Genomic DNA, 18,468 nt, shown 5'->3' with positions numbered 1-18,468 from the left:
AGATAGCCTCTAAGAAGATGTCTGTAATACCAAACGCAGAGATCGCCTGCAATCAACTGCAGGGCGACTGTCTGTCACTTCTGACACACCCATGACAGACAGATAACACCTCTGCACACAGCTGATAGTACAAGATCCACCAATAATAATAGGTGATGTCATAACCGTCCCTGTTCTCTCATCATATTGATATTTGCACACGCTCATTAGATGCTTCAATACAAAAGATCAGGTCAGAGTCTGTTCATTGCTGTCTATGTTGGTTACCTGGCCAGTTTGAAAAATTGGCCACTTTGGAAATTGAAAGATTTCTTTAATTTTTAATTCAAATTGCGATATAAGAAAAAAAAATGCCAAAATGTTTAAAAAAATACACTGTGTGCAGAATTATTAGGCAAATGAGTATTTTGATCACATGATACTTTTCATACATGTTGTCCTACTCCAAGCTGCATAGGCTTGAGAGCCAACCCCCAATTAAGTAAATCTGGTGATGTGTATATCTGTAATAAGGAGGGGTGTTGACTAATGACATCAAAACCCTATATAAGGTGTGCTTAATTATTAGGCAACTTCCTTTCCTTTGGCAAAATGGGTCAGAAGAGAGATTTGACTGGCTCTGAAAAGTCCAAAATTGTGAGATGTCTTGCAGAGGGATGCAGCAATCTTGAAATTTCCAAACTTTTGAAGCGTGATCACCGAACAATCAAGCGTTTCATAGCAAATACCAACAGGGTCGCAAGAAGCGTGTTGGCCAAAAAAGGCCCAAAATAACTGCCCATGAATTGAAGAAAATCAAGCATGAAGCTGCCAAGATGCCATTCGCCACCAGTTTTACCATATTTCAGAGCTGCAACGATACTGGAGTATCAAAAAGCACAAGGTGTGCGATACTCAGGGACATGGGCAAGGTAAGGAAGGCTGAAAAACGACCACCTTTGAACAAGAAACATAAGATAAAACGTCAAGAATGGGCCAAGAAATATCTTAAGACTGATTTTTCAAAGGTTTTATGGACTGATGAAATGAGAGTGACTCTTGATGGGCCAGATGGATGGGCCAGAAGCTGGATCAGTAAAGGGCAGAGAGCGCCACTCCGACTCAGACGCCAGCAAGGTGGAGGTGGGGTACTGGTATGGGCTGGTATCATCAAAGATGAACTTGTGGGACCTTTTTGGGTTGAGGATGGAGTGAAGCTCAACTCCCAGACCTACTGCCAGTTTCTGGAAGACAACTTCTTCAAGCAGTGGTACAGGAAAAAGTCGGTATCGTTCAAGAAAAACATGATTTTCATGCAGGACCATGCTCGATCACATGCATGCAACTACTCCACAGCATGGCTGGCCAGTAAAGGTCTAAAACTAGAAAAAATAATGACATGGCCCCCTTGTTCACCTGATCTAAACCCCATAGAGAACCTGCGGTCCATCATAAAATGTGAGATCTACAGGGAGGGAAAACAGTACACCTCTCGGAACAGTGTCTGGGAGGCTGTGGTGGCTGCTGCACGCAATGTTGATGGAAAACAGATCAAGCAACTGACAGAATCTATGGATGGAAGGCTGTTGAGTGTCATCATAAAGAGAGGTGGCTATATTGATCACTAATTTTTTTGGTTTTGGTTTTTGCATGTCAGAAATGTTTATTTCTAAATTTTGTGCACTGATATTGGTTTACCTGGTGAAAATAAACAAGTGAGATGGGATTATATTTGTTTTTTATTAAGTTGCCTAATAATTCTGCACAGTAATAGTTACCTGCACAAACAGATATCCTCCTAAGATAGCCAAATCTAAAAAAAAGCCCACTCCAACTTCCAAAAATATTAAGCTTGGATATTTATGAGTCTTTTCAGTTGATTGAGAACATAGTTGTTGATCAATAATAAAAATAATCCTCTAAAATACAACTTGCCTAATAATTCTGCACACAGTGTATATTTAACACAAAAACCTGATTTAAATAATAGATAATTTTCAGATGACACATTCTCTTTAGGCCAGGCTGGCAAAGCTTGCCCAGCAGGAGGAGCTGTTGGGTGTATTTGTTGTCCTGTCATAGTAGTCAATGACTGTTAAATTAAAATGCTTGATTCTATTCATTAGATCTGTACATTGTGGTAGCCAAGATAAGTATTTTGCTAAAAAAAAAAGGCCTGCACACCTTAGCGGGATTATCCGGGACTATTTTATTTTTTTTATCATGGGACTAAGAACTGACCCTAACTAGCTGTCTTTTCTGCCTGGCGCAGGCTCAGAGCGATCACAGACCTCTCCTGCTGGTGATACTGTCAAGGTAAAATATATATATTATAGAAAATCAATTAGTTTATTTTAAAAGATTACCTAATCAGTGTGAATTAATATAGAGATGATGGAATAATCTATGTGTATGTATGTATGCAAATGTGTATATGCACATGGATTATGTTAATAGTTAATGAATATATAACTAACAGTTTCTATTCTTATTGTAGACATGAACAACTAAATGATTTCCTGGGAATGACGCATGCATGTGCATGGCTGATAACAGAGAGATTCATGTCGAGTTGGCAAAGATGGCGCTGAGAGACGAACTCACCCCTCCCATCAGAATTCCTAAGGCGTTACTGAGGCCAAGAGATACATGGATGAGCAAATTGCAGTGTGCCAAGTTATCAGAAAGAGCAATAAATTTTACTAATCTCACCTAGGAATAGAATACTATATAACCCCATGTCTATGTAATAAAGTATTGCCATTTTGAGTGGTTCGGTCTCTGAGTGAAGTTTTTCAACCAGATAAGCAAATTTGGTTGATTAGCTTTTTTGCATGCACTCGGACATCTTTAATTTGGAGGAGAGCAGTTACCTAGTGTATCTTAAATTGGTGAAACCTCCACAATACTACTGCTCCACGTCAGAAGAGCAGCTCTTCCTCTTTCACGCTGCTCTGTCGATGGGGCGTTATGGTCATGACATCGCCAGTTATGCCCTGTCAACAAAGCAGAGCGGAAGAGAAGCTGCTCTGTCGAAGTGATGTCACCAGAAGCCGCAGAATCGCCAGCAGGAGTTGTCCGGCAGAGGTTGGCGTTGGGCACAACAGACAGGTAGTTAGCAGCTACCTGCCTGTAAGTTCTTAGGCCTATAAGAAAAAAATAAAATAGTCCTGGATAACCCCTCTACATATTAAATTAATAAGCATGTGCATAAATATGCCTCTGTGGCAAATATACAAACAGATACAGTACAGACCAAAAGTTTGGACACACCTTCTCATTTAAAGATTTTTCTGAATTTTCATGACTATGAAAATTGTACATTCACACTGAAGGCATCAAAACTATGAATTAACACATGTGGAATTATATACTTAACAAAAAAGTGTGAAACAACTGAAAATATGTCTTATATTCTAGGTTCTTCAAAGTAGCCACCTTTTGCTTTGATGACTGCTTTGCACACTCTTGGCATTCTCTTGATGAGCTTCAAGAGGTAGTCACCGGAAATGGTTTTCACTTCACAGGTGTGCCCTGTCAGGTTTAATAAGTGGGATTTCTTGCCTTATAAATGGGGTTGGGACCATCAGTTGTGTTGTGCAGAAGTCAGGTGGATGCACAGCTGATAGTCCTACTGAATAGACTGTTAGAATTTGTATTATGGCAAGAAAAATGCAGCTAAGTAAAGAAAAACGAGTGGCCATCATTACTTTAAGAAATGAAGGTCAGTCAGTCCGAAAAATTGGGCAAACTTTGAAAGTGTCCCCAAGTGCAGTTGCAAAAACCATCAAGCACATCAAAGAAACTGGCTCACATGAGGACCGCGCCAGGAAAGGAAGACCAAGAGTCACCTCTGCTTCTGAGGATAAGTCACCAGCCTCAGAAATCGCAGGTTAACAGCAGCTCAGATTAGAGACCAGGTCAATGCCACACAGAGTTCTAGCAGCAGACACATCTCTTCAACAACTGTTAAGAGGAGACTTTGTGCAGCAGGCCTTCTGCTAGGAAATAGCTGCTAGGAAACCACTGCTAAGGACACGCAACAAGCAGAAGAGACTTGTTTGGGCTAAAGAACACAAGGAATGGACATTAGACCAGTGGAAATCTGTGCTTTGGTCTGAGGAGTCCAAATTTGAGATCTTTGGTTCCAACCACCGTGTCTTTGTGCGACGCAGAAAAGATGAACGGATGGACTCTACATGCCTGGTTCCCACCGTGAAGCATGGAGGAGGAGGTGTGATGGTGTGGGGGTGCTTTGCTGGTGACACTGTTGGGGATTTATTCAAAATTGAAGGCATACTGAACCAGCATGGCTACCACAGCATCTTGCAGCGGCATGCTATTCCATCCGGTTTGCGTTTAGTTCGACCATCATTTATTTTTCAACAGGACAATGACCCCAAACACACCTCCAGGCTGTGTAAGAGCCATTTGACCAAGAAGGAGAGTGATGGGGTGCTGCGCCAGATGACCTGGCCTCCACAGTCACCAGACTTGAACCCAATCGAGATGGTTTGGGGTGAGCTGGACCGCAGAGGTGAGGCAAAAGGGCCAACAAGTGCTAAGCATCTCTGGGAACTCCTTCAAGATTGTTGGAAGACCAACAAAGCAGTCATCAAAGCAAAAGGTGGCTACTTTGAAGAACCTAGAATATAAGACATATTTTCAGTTGTTTCACACTTTTTTGTTAAGTATATAATTCCACATGTGTTAATTCATAGTTTTGATGCCTTCAGTGTGAATGTACAATTTTCATAGTCATGAAAATACAGAAAAATCTATAAATGAGAAGGTGTGTCCAAACTTTTGGTCTGTACTGTACATATGTGAGTGTAGTGGACTGTACTAACGCGTTCCTACCCCTGAAGTCACCAATCGCGTTATATAAATAGTGTTATGCGTCTTTTGTATATCTTGAAAATGTAAAATGCATGAGTAGTGTAGAGGTAATACATAAATTTAACATGTATATTGTGAATAGACTGTGATAAGGTAGTGTACAGCATAGGGTAAGATATAGATTAGAATATAAGATAGAAACTGTAGTTAGCTGGGGACATAGGATAAGGTACAGTTAATGTTTGGGACTAGCCCACAATGGGATGGCGATAATGCTAGTATAAAGCAGACTACTTCCTGATAGTTAGTCAGATAGGGAAGTGCAGTAAACAAGGTCAAGTTCAAGTGCAGCGGGCTGATGACAGCAGTGAGGAGCTATCGTTTATGGCAGTGGAAGGCCTTTCTAGAATCGCTTGCGGACATTCCTGCAACTAACTGGAGCTCAGGGCTTGGTATAGGTACTAGAAGGAGTACCTTATCCTTTAGCGTACAAGAGATCATGGACACGGAACCGCGAGACAGGAAGGTAACGGATCCTGGGTGCACTGTGAGACTGGAAAGGAAATCCCTGTGGCAGACAGGAATAGCCAACGTAGGGATAGTCCAGGAGAAACAGATAGTAATGCTGGAAGCAGACTGTGTTAAAGAAACAATGGAAGAGAAGTGTTGTGGCTGATACAGCGTGTTACAATCTGATGAACTTGAACGGTCCAGTAAACTTTTGTTGTTTAATACGAACAACGTGACCCCTGAGTTATGTGCGACAACTTTAGAAGATGGAGGCCTGGAAGCAGCGGAGACCTGTGGTCTACAAGTGAGTGTGATGCATCCCATACCGGGCAGCACATTGGGACTGGGGCACGATTTTCATGTAAAGTACCGGGGCGATATGGAGCAGCAGCACGGTCATGGCTACCGCCTGTGGTCACTTTTCACATACACGATGTGTCAGCACACTGCGATTAATGAATCCCTGAACTCCAATATTGCTATACACGTAAAAAACACATTTGATTAAAAAATAAAATATATTTAGAGAGTTGGCCATGCAGTACCAATAACATAATTTCCAGTTCAGATTTAGAAGCTTTCTAAGCCTGATGAAAATTAAATGTTTGCGCCATTAAATATGAGGTTGTTAAGCAGAACATTTTTACCAACCAATCTTGTTTTAGAGAATTTACATATTAAGCAGGTGTTCTAGTGTTGCAATTTAACATAACTTCATTGTTGCACATGTGTAAGGAAGTGGAGGTGTAGCACACAACCCCCATTGAAGATATGTGATGTGTTATAATGTTTGCCTGTTTAGTCATCTGCACTGTAAGTGATCAAGTCGAGCGTTGACCAGCAAAAGGTAGTTAGCAGGTAGAGATAGAGATAATTGTTGGGACTAGCCCAGAATGGGAGGGGCTAAATGGAAGGACAGAGGAGGATTTTCCTGTAGGGTCAGTTAGGGCCCAGCTTGCAGCTATAGCAGACCTCAGGTCTGATGAGTTGGCAGATTTGTGTGTAGTGCGTGTTCCTGTGGCAAGAGGGAGATGAGAGAAGCGGATAGTAAGACCTTGAAGAGAGAGAAGTGATCCAAAAGCCGTATAGCAGTCCAGAGTCGGAACAGAGACAGAGAGAGAAGCGGAGTGCATTGAGGTTTGGGGCAGGAAGCCCAGCAGAACACTACAGAGTTTTCAGCCAGAAAGGTAACTGAACGAGAAAGGAAAAGAGTAGCGAAAAAAAGAGAAAGTGCACCGAGTGGTGGCTCAGTAGAAAAAGGAAGCTGAGCAGTCGCCATATTGGCATACAGAACTCTCCTACAGAGAGAAGAACGCAATACCGCGGGTTGGAGTTTAGAACTCTTGGTTACTGGACTTTAATGAAGCTAGCTGGGGAAGATAGAAGCTCCCAAGGTAGTGCGCTGGGCTGTGCTAAGATCTGAGAGAAGATCCGAGAGGGGCAGAGTGATTTCAGCAAGGCAGGAAATGTGTGTGATGATGTGTGCTACTAAAGAAACATCCATGATGATGTATACCTACTATCAGCTGCATATAGTTCACGTTACACATGATCACAATGCTGACCCACCATGTGTTGGAATCGGATGTGTACAGTATATACTATATGCTCACTGGGAAGCAACCAATAATCTGCCTAGAAGCAAAGTAGCCATTGCCTCATCCATCAATATCAGTCGATTGTGTGATTGTGCTGACAAATTGGAGGTGTGCTGTTCGTGACACTCATCATTTCAGAAACACAGTTCAAACTCAAGTTCAATCAAGTATCACCCATGACATATTTCACAAGCTATATCCCTACAAGGATCTTTACATAAAGTAAAGTTGAGAGACAAAGAAAAAAAATGTGACACTGAAAATATTACTTTATTCCAGGTTCTTCTAAAATGTATAACACTCACCTGTTCCATAAGTTCATCTTCATGGAGTAGGTAAAGCTTTGAGATGCTATATTGCTCTTCAAGTGCTAGTGCAAAGTGCTCGATTACATTGATCGACAGCTTTTCTTTAAGGGTCATAAGGATGTCCTGGAATGATCAAACATTTTACACAACTATTGTAACATTGTCACTATTTAAAAGGAGTTTCAGAAAATCCCTATCCCCAGGTGAGGTTTGTTTAAAAGAACAGAACAAACTGAGCTTTACTCACCCTCCCGGGGTCCAGCGTTGAGTTTTCATCGTTGTTCTTGGTATCTATTATCATCTACAGTGCTGACGTCACATCGACAGCGCTGCAACCAATCAGTGAGCTCATCGGCTCTGTGTTGCTCATGCTTTCTACACGTGCAAAGTTGCAGAGCTCATTGATTGGTTGCAATGAATGGGAACAGAGGTGTAGACTCTTCACTGGAGCCGGAAAGGGTGATTAGAACACTTTTTTTTTAAACAAATGTCTGCCTGGCAACAGAGGTTTTATGAAATGGGAAAAAAACCTTTAAGGCTTCAGTAATAATAGCTGCAACCCCTACTTTTATACCAACCACCATCCTAGTCAATAGTAATTCCTCCTTTTTATGACTCATACATTTGTTGGCCAGGGCTTCAGTTACATGTTTTAAAACATACAGTACAGACCAAAAGTTTGGACACACCTTCTCATTTAAAGATTTTTCTGTATTTTCATGACTAAGAAAATTGTACATTCACACTGAAGGCATCAAAACTATGAATTAACACATGTGGAATTATATACTTAACAAAAAAGTGTGAAACAACTGAAAATATGTCTTATATTCTAGGTTCTTCAATGTAGCCACCTTTTGCTTTGATGACTGCTTTGCACACTCTTGGCATTCTCTTGATGAGCTTCAAGAGGTAGTCACCGGAAATGGTCTTCCAACAATCTTGAAGGAGTTCCCAGAGATGCTTAGCACTTGTTGGCCCTTTTGCCTTCACTCTGCGGTCCAGCTCACCTCAAACCATCTCGATTGGGTTCAGGTCTGGTGACTGTGGAGGCCAGGTCATCTGGCGTAGCACCCCATCACTCTCCTCCTTGGTCAAATAGCCCTTACACAGCCTGGAGGTGTGTTTGGGGTCATTGTCCTGTTGAAAAATAAATGATGGTCCAACTAAACGCAAACCAGATGGAATAGCATGTGTCAATAGTGTCACCAGCAAAGCACCCCCACACCATCACACGTCCTCCTCCATGCTTCACGGTGGGAACCAAGCATTTAGAGTCCATCTGTTCACCTTTTCTGCGTCGCACAAAGACAAGGTGGTTGGAACCAAAGATCTCAAATTTGGACTCATCAGACCAAAGCACAGTTGTTGAAGAGATGTGTCTGCTGCTAGACCTCTGTGTGGCATTGACCTGGTCTCTAATCAGAGCTGCTGTTAACCTGCGATTTCTGAGGCTGGTGACTCGGATAAACTTATCCTCAGAAGCAGAGGTGACTCTTGGTCTTCCTTTCCTGGGATCGTCCTCATGTGATCCAGTTTCTTTGTAGCGCTTGATGGTTTTTGCAACTGCACTTGGGGACCCTTTCAAAGTTTTCCCAATTTTTCAGACTGACTGACCTTTATTTCTTAAAGTAATGATGGCCACTTGTTTTTCTTTACTTAGCTGCTTTTTTCTTGCCATAATACAAATTCGAACAGTCTGTTCAGTAGGGCTATCAGCTGTATATCCACCAGACTTCTGCACAACACAACTGATGATCCCAACCCCATTTATAAGGCAAGAAATCCCACTTATTAAACCTGACAAGGCACACCTGTGAAGTGAAAACCATTTCCGGTGACTACCACTTGAAGCTCATCAAGAGAATGCCAAGAGTGTGCAAAGCAGTCATCAAAGCAAAAGGTGGCTACTTTGAAGAACCTAGAATATAAGACATATTTTCAGTTGTTTCACACTTTTTTGTTAAGTATATAATTCCACATGTGTTAATTCATAGTCTTGATGCCTTCAGTGTGAATGTACAATTTTCATAGTCATGAAAATACAGAAAAATCTTTAAATGAGAAGGTGTGTCCAAACTTTTGGTCTGTACTGTAGCTCTGACATAAAAAGATACCATAGGTCATAGCTGGCCAAAAACTATTTCACTGTGAGCATCTATGAAATTACAACAATATAAAGGTTCATGTTTTTCCTATTATTTAGATAAGTTAAGATCTATAGGCCGGACACTGAACTGCATGAGAATCTGCCCCTAGAGCTTATTTTAAATAAAAGGGGGAGTTACCAGTGTGAGACATGTAATTATTGACAATAATCACACAGAGGTCTGAAGTGAGATCAGAGCTAACATGTACAGCAGAGCTATCAAAGTACAGCGGAAGTGAACTTTGTCTCATTACAAATACATTAGTCATGAGATAACTAAGAATGCTTGCTTGCATCTGAAACTAGTTGTTTTTTTCTACAATTTTTTTCACTTGGATAATAAAGTTTTAATTATATCAATAAAATGCATTATTTTAACCCTATGGAGCTGGAACAATCTTTATGGATTAACTTTACCCAGTTGGATGTCTTGTGAAAGACTAGTCTGTTCACCAAGGGTCATTGCTACTATATCGAGTAGGTGAGCTGGTTGCCATTATTCTTTCTGACGTCCTCTCACAGTGCTGTGAACTCTGCTGTACTGCCCTTCCCCCATGCTAGCTGCCCATGAGATGGAAATTGAAGCATTGTAAGAGTACAAGTACAGCTGTAAATGTTTTGTAATGAGACAAACATCACTTCTGCTGTACTGTGTTAGCTCTGCTTTACTGTGCTAGCTTTGCTGTATTGTTTTAGCTTTGCTGTACTATGTTAGCTTTGCTGCACTGTTAGCTCCGCTATAATGTGTTAGCTCTGCTGTGCTGGCTTTGCTGTGCTGTGTTAGCTTTGTTGTGCTGTATTAGCTCCGCTGTTCAGTGTTAGCTCCCCTGTGCTGTTAGCTCAGCTGTGCTGTTTTAACTCTACTTTGCTGTATTAGCTCAGCTGTACTGTGTTAGCTTTGCTGTGCTGTGTTACCTCTGATCTCACTGCAGAACTGTGTGTGATTATGAGAGAAAAAAGTGTTAGTCATTACATGTCTCACACAGGTAAAGCTCATATTTATTTAAAATAATTTCTGGAGGCAGATTCTCAGGGAGATCTATGCCTGTCTTAGAGATCTTTACAGCCATTTATATGTTAAGAAAAACGTGGATTTCTCTGGAATAAGACATCAAATCGCAAAAATTAAGGTATCATTTTATTCAGCTTCTAATGACCTTCATGCCCATATAAACGACTTAGGAGAGTTGATCCTACTGACAGATTCCCTATAAATTCAAAAACAGCACAACTCTAGTCCATGTACTATATTCCGTTTTGCAGCTTGGCCCCATTCCAATGATAGTAAACCAGCATCAACCAAACACAATAAATGTGAACACATACAATATGATGTTACATATTACAAAATTCTCTGTCTACCTTAACTGTTGTTTTCTTCTCAAATTTAAATGCCTTTGTCTGACCATTTTCCAAGTAGACTTTAAGGACATTAGGCATAAACAGAAGTGAATTCCCCTGCAAAAAGAGCAGCACGTTAGAAACATACAAGATAATGGCTTCATATGTTTTTGACATTAATACGTCTAGATTCCTCTGAGATGCTGCTATGTCATTAAACCAGATTAAGGCTCATGTACATAATGTGATAGCAGGAAATTCACTTTACTGCAAATGGATAGGTTTAAAAGTCCACCTTATTCCTTTGAGATATGTGGTTTTTGAAAGTACATAGCCAATATTGCACAGAACAAATCATGCTGGAATAATAAAACAATTCTATAGACAGTTTTGCTTAAAGACAGCCTATTTATTGATTTAGTAACTTTGGAAGAATATTTTTAAACAATTTCTTTCATTGTTTATAAAGTGACAGTATATTCAGCAGTGCTGTACAGAGACTGTCATCCTACACATCAGTCCAATGGGGCACACAGGAAATAAAATTAGTGCATCGTAGTCCACAACTACACATTTCTCTCTTATTCCTGGACTGAGACCATTTTGTGCTAGCTAAATATCTTAAGCTTTATATTCACAGATATCAGATTTTGCAAATTTCTGCAACTGATTGACTATATGTGAATATAATCTAAGAGTCTACAAATATATGGAGCTGTAAATATTCAGATGAGAAGTTACTAACCTGAGTGTGGCCATTTACAATCACTTCTTCAGCAAACCTTACTTTCACTGGATTGCTTTTTAATCTGGCCCTTTTCTCTGCTGTTAGGAAAGATGATTTGGGACTCTGCACACAATAAGAAAAGGAATTATTACTGACAAATGCATAGACAACATTTCGTTGAGTTAGATCTGACACTTGTTTCTTACTAACTTTTGGCTTCTGAATCCAAAAGTGACCCCAGTTTTCTCTATCACAACAACTTTTTAAGCTACAGAATATTCTTCCTTCGTCTTCAAAACCATGCAAAATGTACGTACAATGGAAAATAATGCAAAACATAACCTGAATGTAATGTTTATTTAAAGCTATTTTGTTCATACAAAGGATATATTGTTACTTTAAGTCAAATTATGTGCAAGTAGTAAAGTTAGGTAGTGTTCAAGGTAAAAATTTACACTTACAACTTTTCTTGGAGTGTTCAATTTGTGGATAATTTTGCCTGTTGCTCCAACAATAATCAGGCATCACATGTATATCCCATCTATCCTGATACCATCCCTCCATGATCTACAAATCTTGGTGGAATCATTTACCTTGCTCATCACTGACCGCACCTAAGTTTTCAGGGAAGTTAGCAAGATGGCTATGCAAAAAATACAACTTAATGCTCATGTTGCAACCAAGCATTTTGTAGCTCTCCAAGAGTTTCTGGACAATTTCGGTGTGACAAGTTTTTGTTTACTCATGTATTTGCAAGAAAGTCCTTAACAAGGTCTTTGAATGATAACCAAACATTCTTTGAAGTTCTGACATTGTCCTGATGAAATGTTCATCTTTGATGAGCTGCCAAATCTGTTGACCATCAAACACGCTGCCCTTTATTTTTTCAAATGACAGGCTGGGAAATGCCAAAATGAGGTATTTGAAACAGTCTCCTTCAGTTGGCAAAGCTTTAACGAATTGCTTCATGAGTCCCAATTTCATGTGCAGAGGTGGGAATATAATAATCTTTTTGTCAACAAGTAACTTATGTAGAATGTTTGGATCACCAGGTGTGAGGTCAGATCTTGGAGGCCAATTCCTCTCCAACAATGCTTCTCATGAGCTCTGCTGTCCCACATGCACAGAAAACAAGGATACTTGGTGTATCTGCATTGCTGACTAAGAAATAAACATACCAATTTAAGGTCAACACAGATGATCCAATTGTGTATGTGATATTGCAGCAACTCAATGACTCTCTTTATGTCTCCATATTCTTCACAAAGAAAAACTGAATAGCCAATTGGGATTGCACCAAATAAATTGCCATTGTGGAGGAGGACTCACTTTAAGATCTGCTTTGAGCTATCGATGAACAGTCGCCATTCATTTGAGTTATAGATTGGAATTCCCAATTCCTCAATTAAACCATGTATGTTATGGTGATACACAAACAACTGTTATTTACAAAGTATTGCAGACATGCAATTTCTCTGGATCGAAAGTAGGATATCTTTGATGCTTTTTCAACCAAGTTTTTTTCATGCAGTTAATGCTAGAAGTTCTAAAGCGTTTTTTGATAGTCCCAAATCTCGTGCCAAATCAACTCCTGCTGGTCAAATCTCTTATGAACTGAGACATCTTCAACTTCAAAATCTTCATCATTGCTGTCACTTTGTTCTTCAACATAATGTTGTCCTTGAAAAGAGGGTAGTTCAAGGAAAACTGGCACTGGGATTTCACCTGAATGAGGCACTGGACGTAAAGCTGATGGTAGACTAGGATACTTTATTTTATAATTATTTTTCTTGTTATGTCCCGAATGTTAGAACCTTGCTCTTAGGTTTTTTTTCCTTTGCTGGTCACATGACCTTGTTGGCCTATTTAATCCTGCTCCGCCCTTCTGGCTTTGCTGGACTTCATTGTATAACTACTTTCTAGCTAGCCTGTGCTCTGTATCTAACTCTGTTAGTTTGCTTGGTCTACGGACCTCTATGTTCTATATATTTTGTTTGTTCATCTGTCTGCTACTATTTCTGTTAGGAGGTGTCCCATATTCCTCCCAGTCCTTAGTACTTGTAGGGATTCCTTCCCCACATCTATAGGTCTCCGTACAGACTAGCTTAGGACTTTAGCAGGTCTGATCGCAGGATCAGGTTCCCTGTTACATCGTAGGGATTCAGCTGAGTTCTATCGTAGGGACAGATCTCCTCTCTTTCCTTAGCTCTGGTAGCAGAACATAACACCGAAGCTTTCACTTTACAAAAGTAACAGTCACTGGAATGATCACTTGGCTCTCGCCAAACCATAGGTATACTAAATGGCATCTTATGTTAAAAAAAAACTTTTCTCTTTACTTTTGATTTGATTGTAAATGAAATGTATATATATATATACAGTCATGGCCAAAAGTTTTGAGAATGACACCAAAATTATATTTTCACATGATCTGCTGGCCTCTGGTTTTTATTAGTGTTTGTCTGATGTTTATATCACATACAGAAATATAATTGCAATCATATTATGAGTACCAATAGGTTATATTGACAGTTAGAATGAGTTAATGCAGCAAGTCAATATTTGCAGTGTTGCCCCTTCTTCTTCAAGACCTATGTAATTCTCTCAATCAACTTTTGGACCAAATCCTGACTGATAGCAGTCCATTCTTGCATAATCAATGCTTGCATTTTGCCAGAATTTGTTGGTTTTTGTTTGTCCACCCGTCTCTTGATGATTGACCACAAGTTCTCAATGGGATTAAGATCTGGGGAGTTTCCAGGCCATGGACCCAAAATCTCTATGTTTTGTTCCATGAGCCATTTAGTTATCACCTTTGCTTTATGGTAAGGTGCTCCATCATGCTGGAAAAGGCATTGTTGGGCGCCAAACTGCTCTTGGACGGTTGGGATAAGTTGCTCTTGGAGGACATTCTGGTACCATTCTTTATTCATGGCTGTGTTTTTAGGCAAGACTGTGAGTGAGCTGATTCCCTTGGCTGAGAAGCAACCCCACACATGAATGGTTTCAAGATGCTTTACAGTTGGCATGAGACAAGACTGGTGGTAGCGCTCACCTCTTCTTCTCCGAATAAGCTGTTATCCAGATGTCCCAAACAAGCGAAAAGGGGATTCATCAGAGAAAATGACTTTGCCCCAGTCCTCAGCAGTCCACTCCCTGTACCTTTTGCAGAATATCAGTCGGTCCCTGATGTTTTTTTCTGGAGAGAAGTGGCTTCTTTGCTGCCCTCCTTGAAACCAGCCCTTGCTCAAAGAGTCTCCGCCTCACAGTGCGTGCAGAAGCACTCACACCAGCCTGCTGCCATTTCTGAGCAAGCTCGGCACTGCTGGTAGTCCGATCCCGCAGCTGAAACAGTTTTAAGATACGGTCCTGGCGCTTGCTGGTCTTTCTTGGGCGCCCTGGAGCCTTTTTGACAACAATGGAAGCTCTCTCCTTGAAGTTCTTGATGATGCGATAGATTGTTGACTGAGGTGCAATCTTTGTAGCTGCGATACTCTTCCCTGTTAGGCCATTTTTGTGCAGTGCAATGATGGCTGCACGTGTTTCTTTAGAGATAACCATGGTTAACTGAAGAGAAACAATGATACCAAGAACCAGCCTCCTTTTAAAGTGTCCAGTGATGTCATTCTTACTTAATCATGACTGATTGATCGCCAGCCCTGTCCTCATCAACACCCACACCTGTGTTAATGGATCAATCACTAAAACGATGTTAGCTGCTCCTTTTAAGGCAGGACTGCAATGATGTTGAAATGTGTTTTGGGGGTTAAAGTTCATTTTCTGGGCAAATATTGACTTTGCAAGTACAGTAATTGCTGTTAAGCTGATCACTCTTTGACATTCAGGAGTATATGCAAATTGCCATTACAAAAAATGAAGCAGTAAACTTTGGAAAAATTACTATTTGTCTCATTCTCAATACTTTTGGCCATGACTGTATATATATATATATATATATATATATATGTATTAAATTGGGGCATTCATTATATTGTTCATTCATTTATTTATTTGTAATTATTTATAATGGTCAATAGTATAATAATAACAAGAGAACCAGATTGTTCTTCCTATGAGTGATAACCAGGGATAATAAAGTCAGCCATAGACATAAGATAGCTGTCCTCAGTCCATCTGCATTGCCTATAAATATGCATGCATGCTCAGATCAGCCAAGCGTACATGTTTATTTCAATGGCGAGATCAGTAGCTACCATTCACCTGCTACATAACAAAGGACCATGTTGAAGTCTAGCATGAGAAAAGCAATCCAAACTCTGGAGTGTTTAGGCACAAGTTGTTTTTTTTCTACGCTGTCAAAACCATGCAAAATGTACGTACAATGGAAAATAATGCAAAACATAACCTGAATGTAATGTATTTTTAAAGTTATTTTGTTCATACAAAGGATATATTGTTACTTTAAGTCAAATTATGTGCAAGTAGTAAAGTTAGGTAGTATTCAAGGTAAAAATGTACACTTATAACTTCTCCTTGAGTGTTCAATCTGTAGACAATCTTGCCTGTTGCTCCAACAATAATCAGCCATCATATGTAGATCCCATCCACCCTGATACCGTCCCTCCATGACCTACAAATCTTGGTGGAAACGTTCACCATGGTCATCACTGACCGCACCTAGGTTTTGGGGAAGTTAGCAAGATGGTTATGCAAAAAATACAACTTAATGCTCATGTTGCAACCAAGCATTTTGTAGCTCTCCAAGAGTTTCTGGACAATTTTGGTGTAATTGTTTGCTCGTGTATTTCCAAGAAAGTCCTTGACAAGGTCTTTGAATGATAACCAAACATTCTTTTGGAGTTCTGACATTGTCCCAATGAAATGTTCATCTTTGATGAGCTGCCGAATCTGTGGACTATCAAATACATTGGCCTTTATTTTTTCAAATGACAGGCTGGGAAATGCCAAAATGAGGTACTTGAACCAGTCTTGAAAGGGTCAATTGTGACTTGTAGGATTGCTGCTTGCAATAGGTGGCGATATAGAGTTCAAGTCCTTTTTTTTCTACGCTGTCCAAAGTAATTTGCTAAAGATAAAAGTCTACTCTAAATGATGGGATTGTTTTGCTCACATTATACAGCACTATAGACGGCAGCAATTAACCGATTCGATCATAATGCTTTTCACTGATAGCATTTCTCTATCATTTGCAGTCTAGTAACTCAATTGGCAAATTCTTTAATGAACAGTCACACTGACGCATTATCGAATGAGTCTGTGATTATTGCCACCTACACTGTTCTCAGCATGCCAACAGCAGCCACTGATCTGCTGTATAGGTAGTGGACTTTGATCGTTTAACATGCAGTTACGTTTGTAAGGCCCCGTTCACACGTTCAGTATTTGGTCAGTATTTTACATCAGTATTTGTAAACCAGAACCAGGAGTGGGGGATAAATCCAGAAGTGGTGACGTGTTTTCCTCTGATTGTTCCACTCGTGGTTTTGGCTTACAAATACTGATGTAAAATACTGACCAAATACTGATAGTGTGAACATGGTCTAACTGTCATACAAACAACTTTTTTGAAGCATTTACTAAAAAAGCATTATCCGCATTGTTAACAGTTATTACCATGACCTACCATATATTTTATATCCTATTTATTACATTAAATTAGTGATGAGCGAGCATGTTCTGTTAACTCTTTCGGCAAGCATGCTCGGGTGCTCGCCGAGTATCTTCAGCGTGCTCGGGTGTTATGTTTGAGTCACTCCGTGTGCATGATTTGCGACTGTTTGACAGCTTTAATACATGTGAGGAATGCCTAAGAAGTAGGCATTCCTCACATGTATTAAAGCTGCTAAACAGTCGCCAATCATGCACACGGAGTGACTCAAACATGACACCGAGCACGCTGAAGATACTCGGAAAACACCCAAGCATGCTCGTAAATCTCGAGTAATGAGCATGCTCGCTCATCACTATTCACTATGTGTTACTGATAGCATATATAAAGATAAGGGCCAATATAGCTTTTAAACAGAAAAGGATCTCAAAAACTGTTGGTGATGTGCCTCAAACTTATCAAGCAAATGAACAATTTTTCTGAAACGTAGGAACTGCTCACATCACGATCTGAGTATCCACTCAGTGAGTACATTTCAAACACCACAAAAATGCGCTGAAAGGGAATCTGTCAGCAGGTTTCTGATATGTAATCTGAGAGCAACATGATGTAGGGGCTGAGACCTTGATTCCAGTGATGTGTCACTTACTAGGCTGTGTGTTGCTGTTTTAAAAATCAGTGTTTTATCAGCAGTTGATTATCACTACAGGACTAGGTGGCAAGTGCCTCCTGGTCAGCTGCTCTGTGTATACTGTTTTCTATCAATGTACAGTGTACAGAGAAAGCTGCCAATCCTTTATGTGGTCGGGTTATACAAGGCATAGCTATGAGCACTGCTAGATCTGCAGCAGAGAAAACAGTGATTGTATGAAAATGACAGCATGCAAACTAGCAAGTGACACATCACTGAAATCAGGGTCTCAGCCCCTACATTATGCTGCTCTCTGATTACATAGCACAAACCTGGTGAAAGATTCACTTTAAGGCCACGGCCCCACTATCAGTATTTGGTCAGTATTCAGTCAGTATTTTTTCTCAGGCGTGGGAGCCAAAACCAGGTGAGGAACAATCAGAGAAAAGGTATAATAGAAACAAGTCACCAATTCTACATTTATCACCCACTACTGGTTTTGGCTCCCACTCCTGAGAAAACATACTGACCGAATACTGACCAAAAACAGATAGTGGGGCTGTGGCCTAAGGGAAAAATCTGCACGTAAAACTCAGTGTAGGACTAGACATGGTGCAGATTTCAAAAACGCACTGAAGGTCAGTTTACTCAGCGTTAAAAAGGCACAGTGGGCATGGGATTTCGATGAATCTCATCCACTTTGCTGGATCTGTAATGCTAGCTCGCATGCTGCATTTTTGTTGTGCTTTTTCAAGAGTAAAAAATGCAAAGTTTTACAGTTCCACCAAAGTGAGAG

At 40.2% G+C, this 18,468-nt stretch overlaps 1 protein-coding gene across 3 annotated transcripts in view; it reads right to left on the bottom strand.

The window, feature by feature from the left end:
• Positions 1-18,468, bottom strand: part of FRMPD1 (FERM and PDZ domain containing 1) — a 214,799-nt gene that overhangs the window by 55,210 nt on the left and 141,121 nt on the right. For all 3 annotated transcript variants that reach the window (XM_073662693.1, XM_073662686.1, XM_073662703.1), the window contains 3 exons: positions 11,470-11,574; positions 10,746-10,841; positions 7,232-7,357 (listed from right to left, as the gene is read on the bottom strand). In XM_073662693.1, the coding sequence (XP_073518794.1) occupies positions 7,232-7,357; positions 10,746-10,841; positions 11,470-11,574 (327 nt within the window). The remainder of the gene's footprint in view (positions 1-7,231; positions 7,358-10,745; positions 10,842-11,469; positions 11,575-18,468) is intronic.

Source organism: Phyllobates terribilis, unplaced genomic scaffold, assembly GCF_046119375.1.
Source record: "Phyllobates terribilis strain yellow unplaced genomic scaffold, ASM4611937v1 Scaffold_1__5_contigs__length_1240528914, whole genome shotgun sequence".
In the NCBI taxonomy this organism is placed as follows: domain Eukaryota; kingdom Metazoa; phylum Chordata; class Amphibia; order Anura; family Dendrobatidae; genus Phyllobates; species Phyllobates terribilis.
This window is presented reverse-complemented; position numbering and strand designations above follow the sequence as displayed.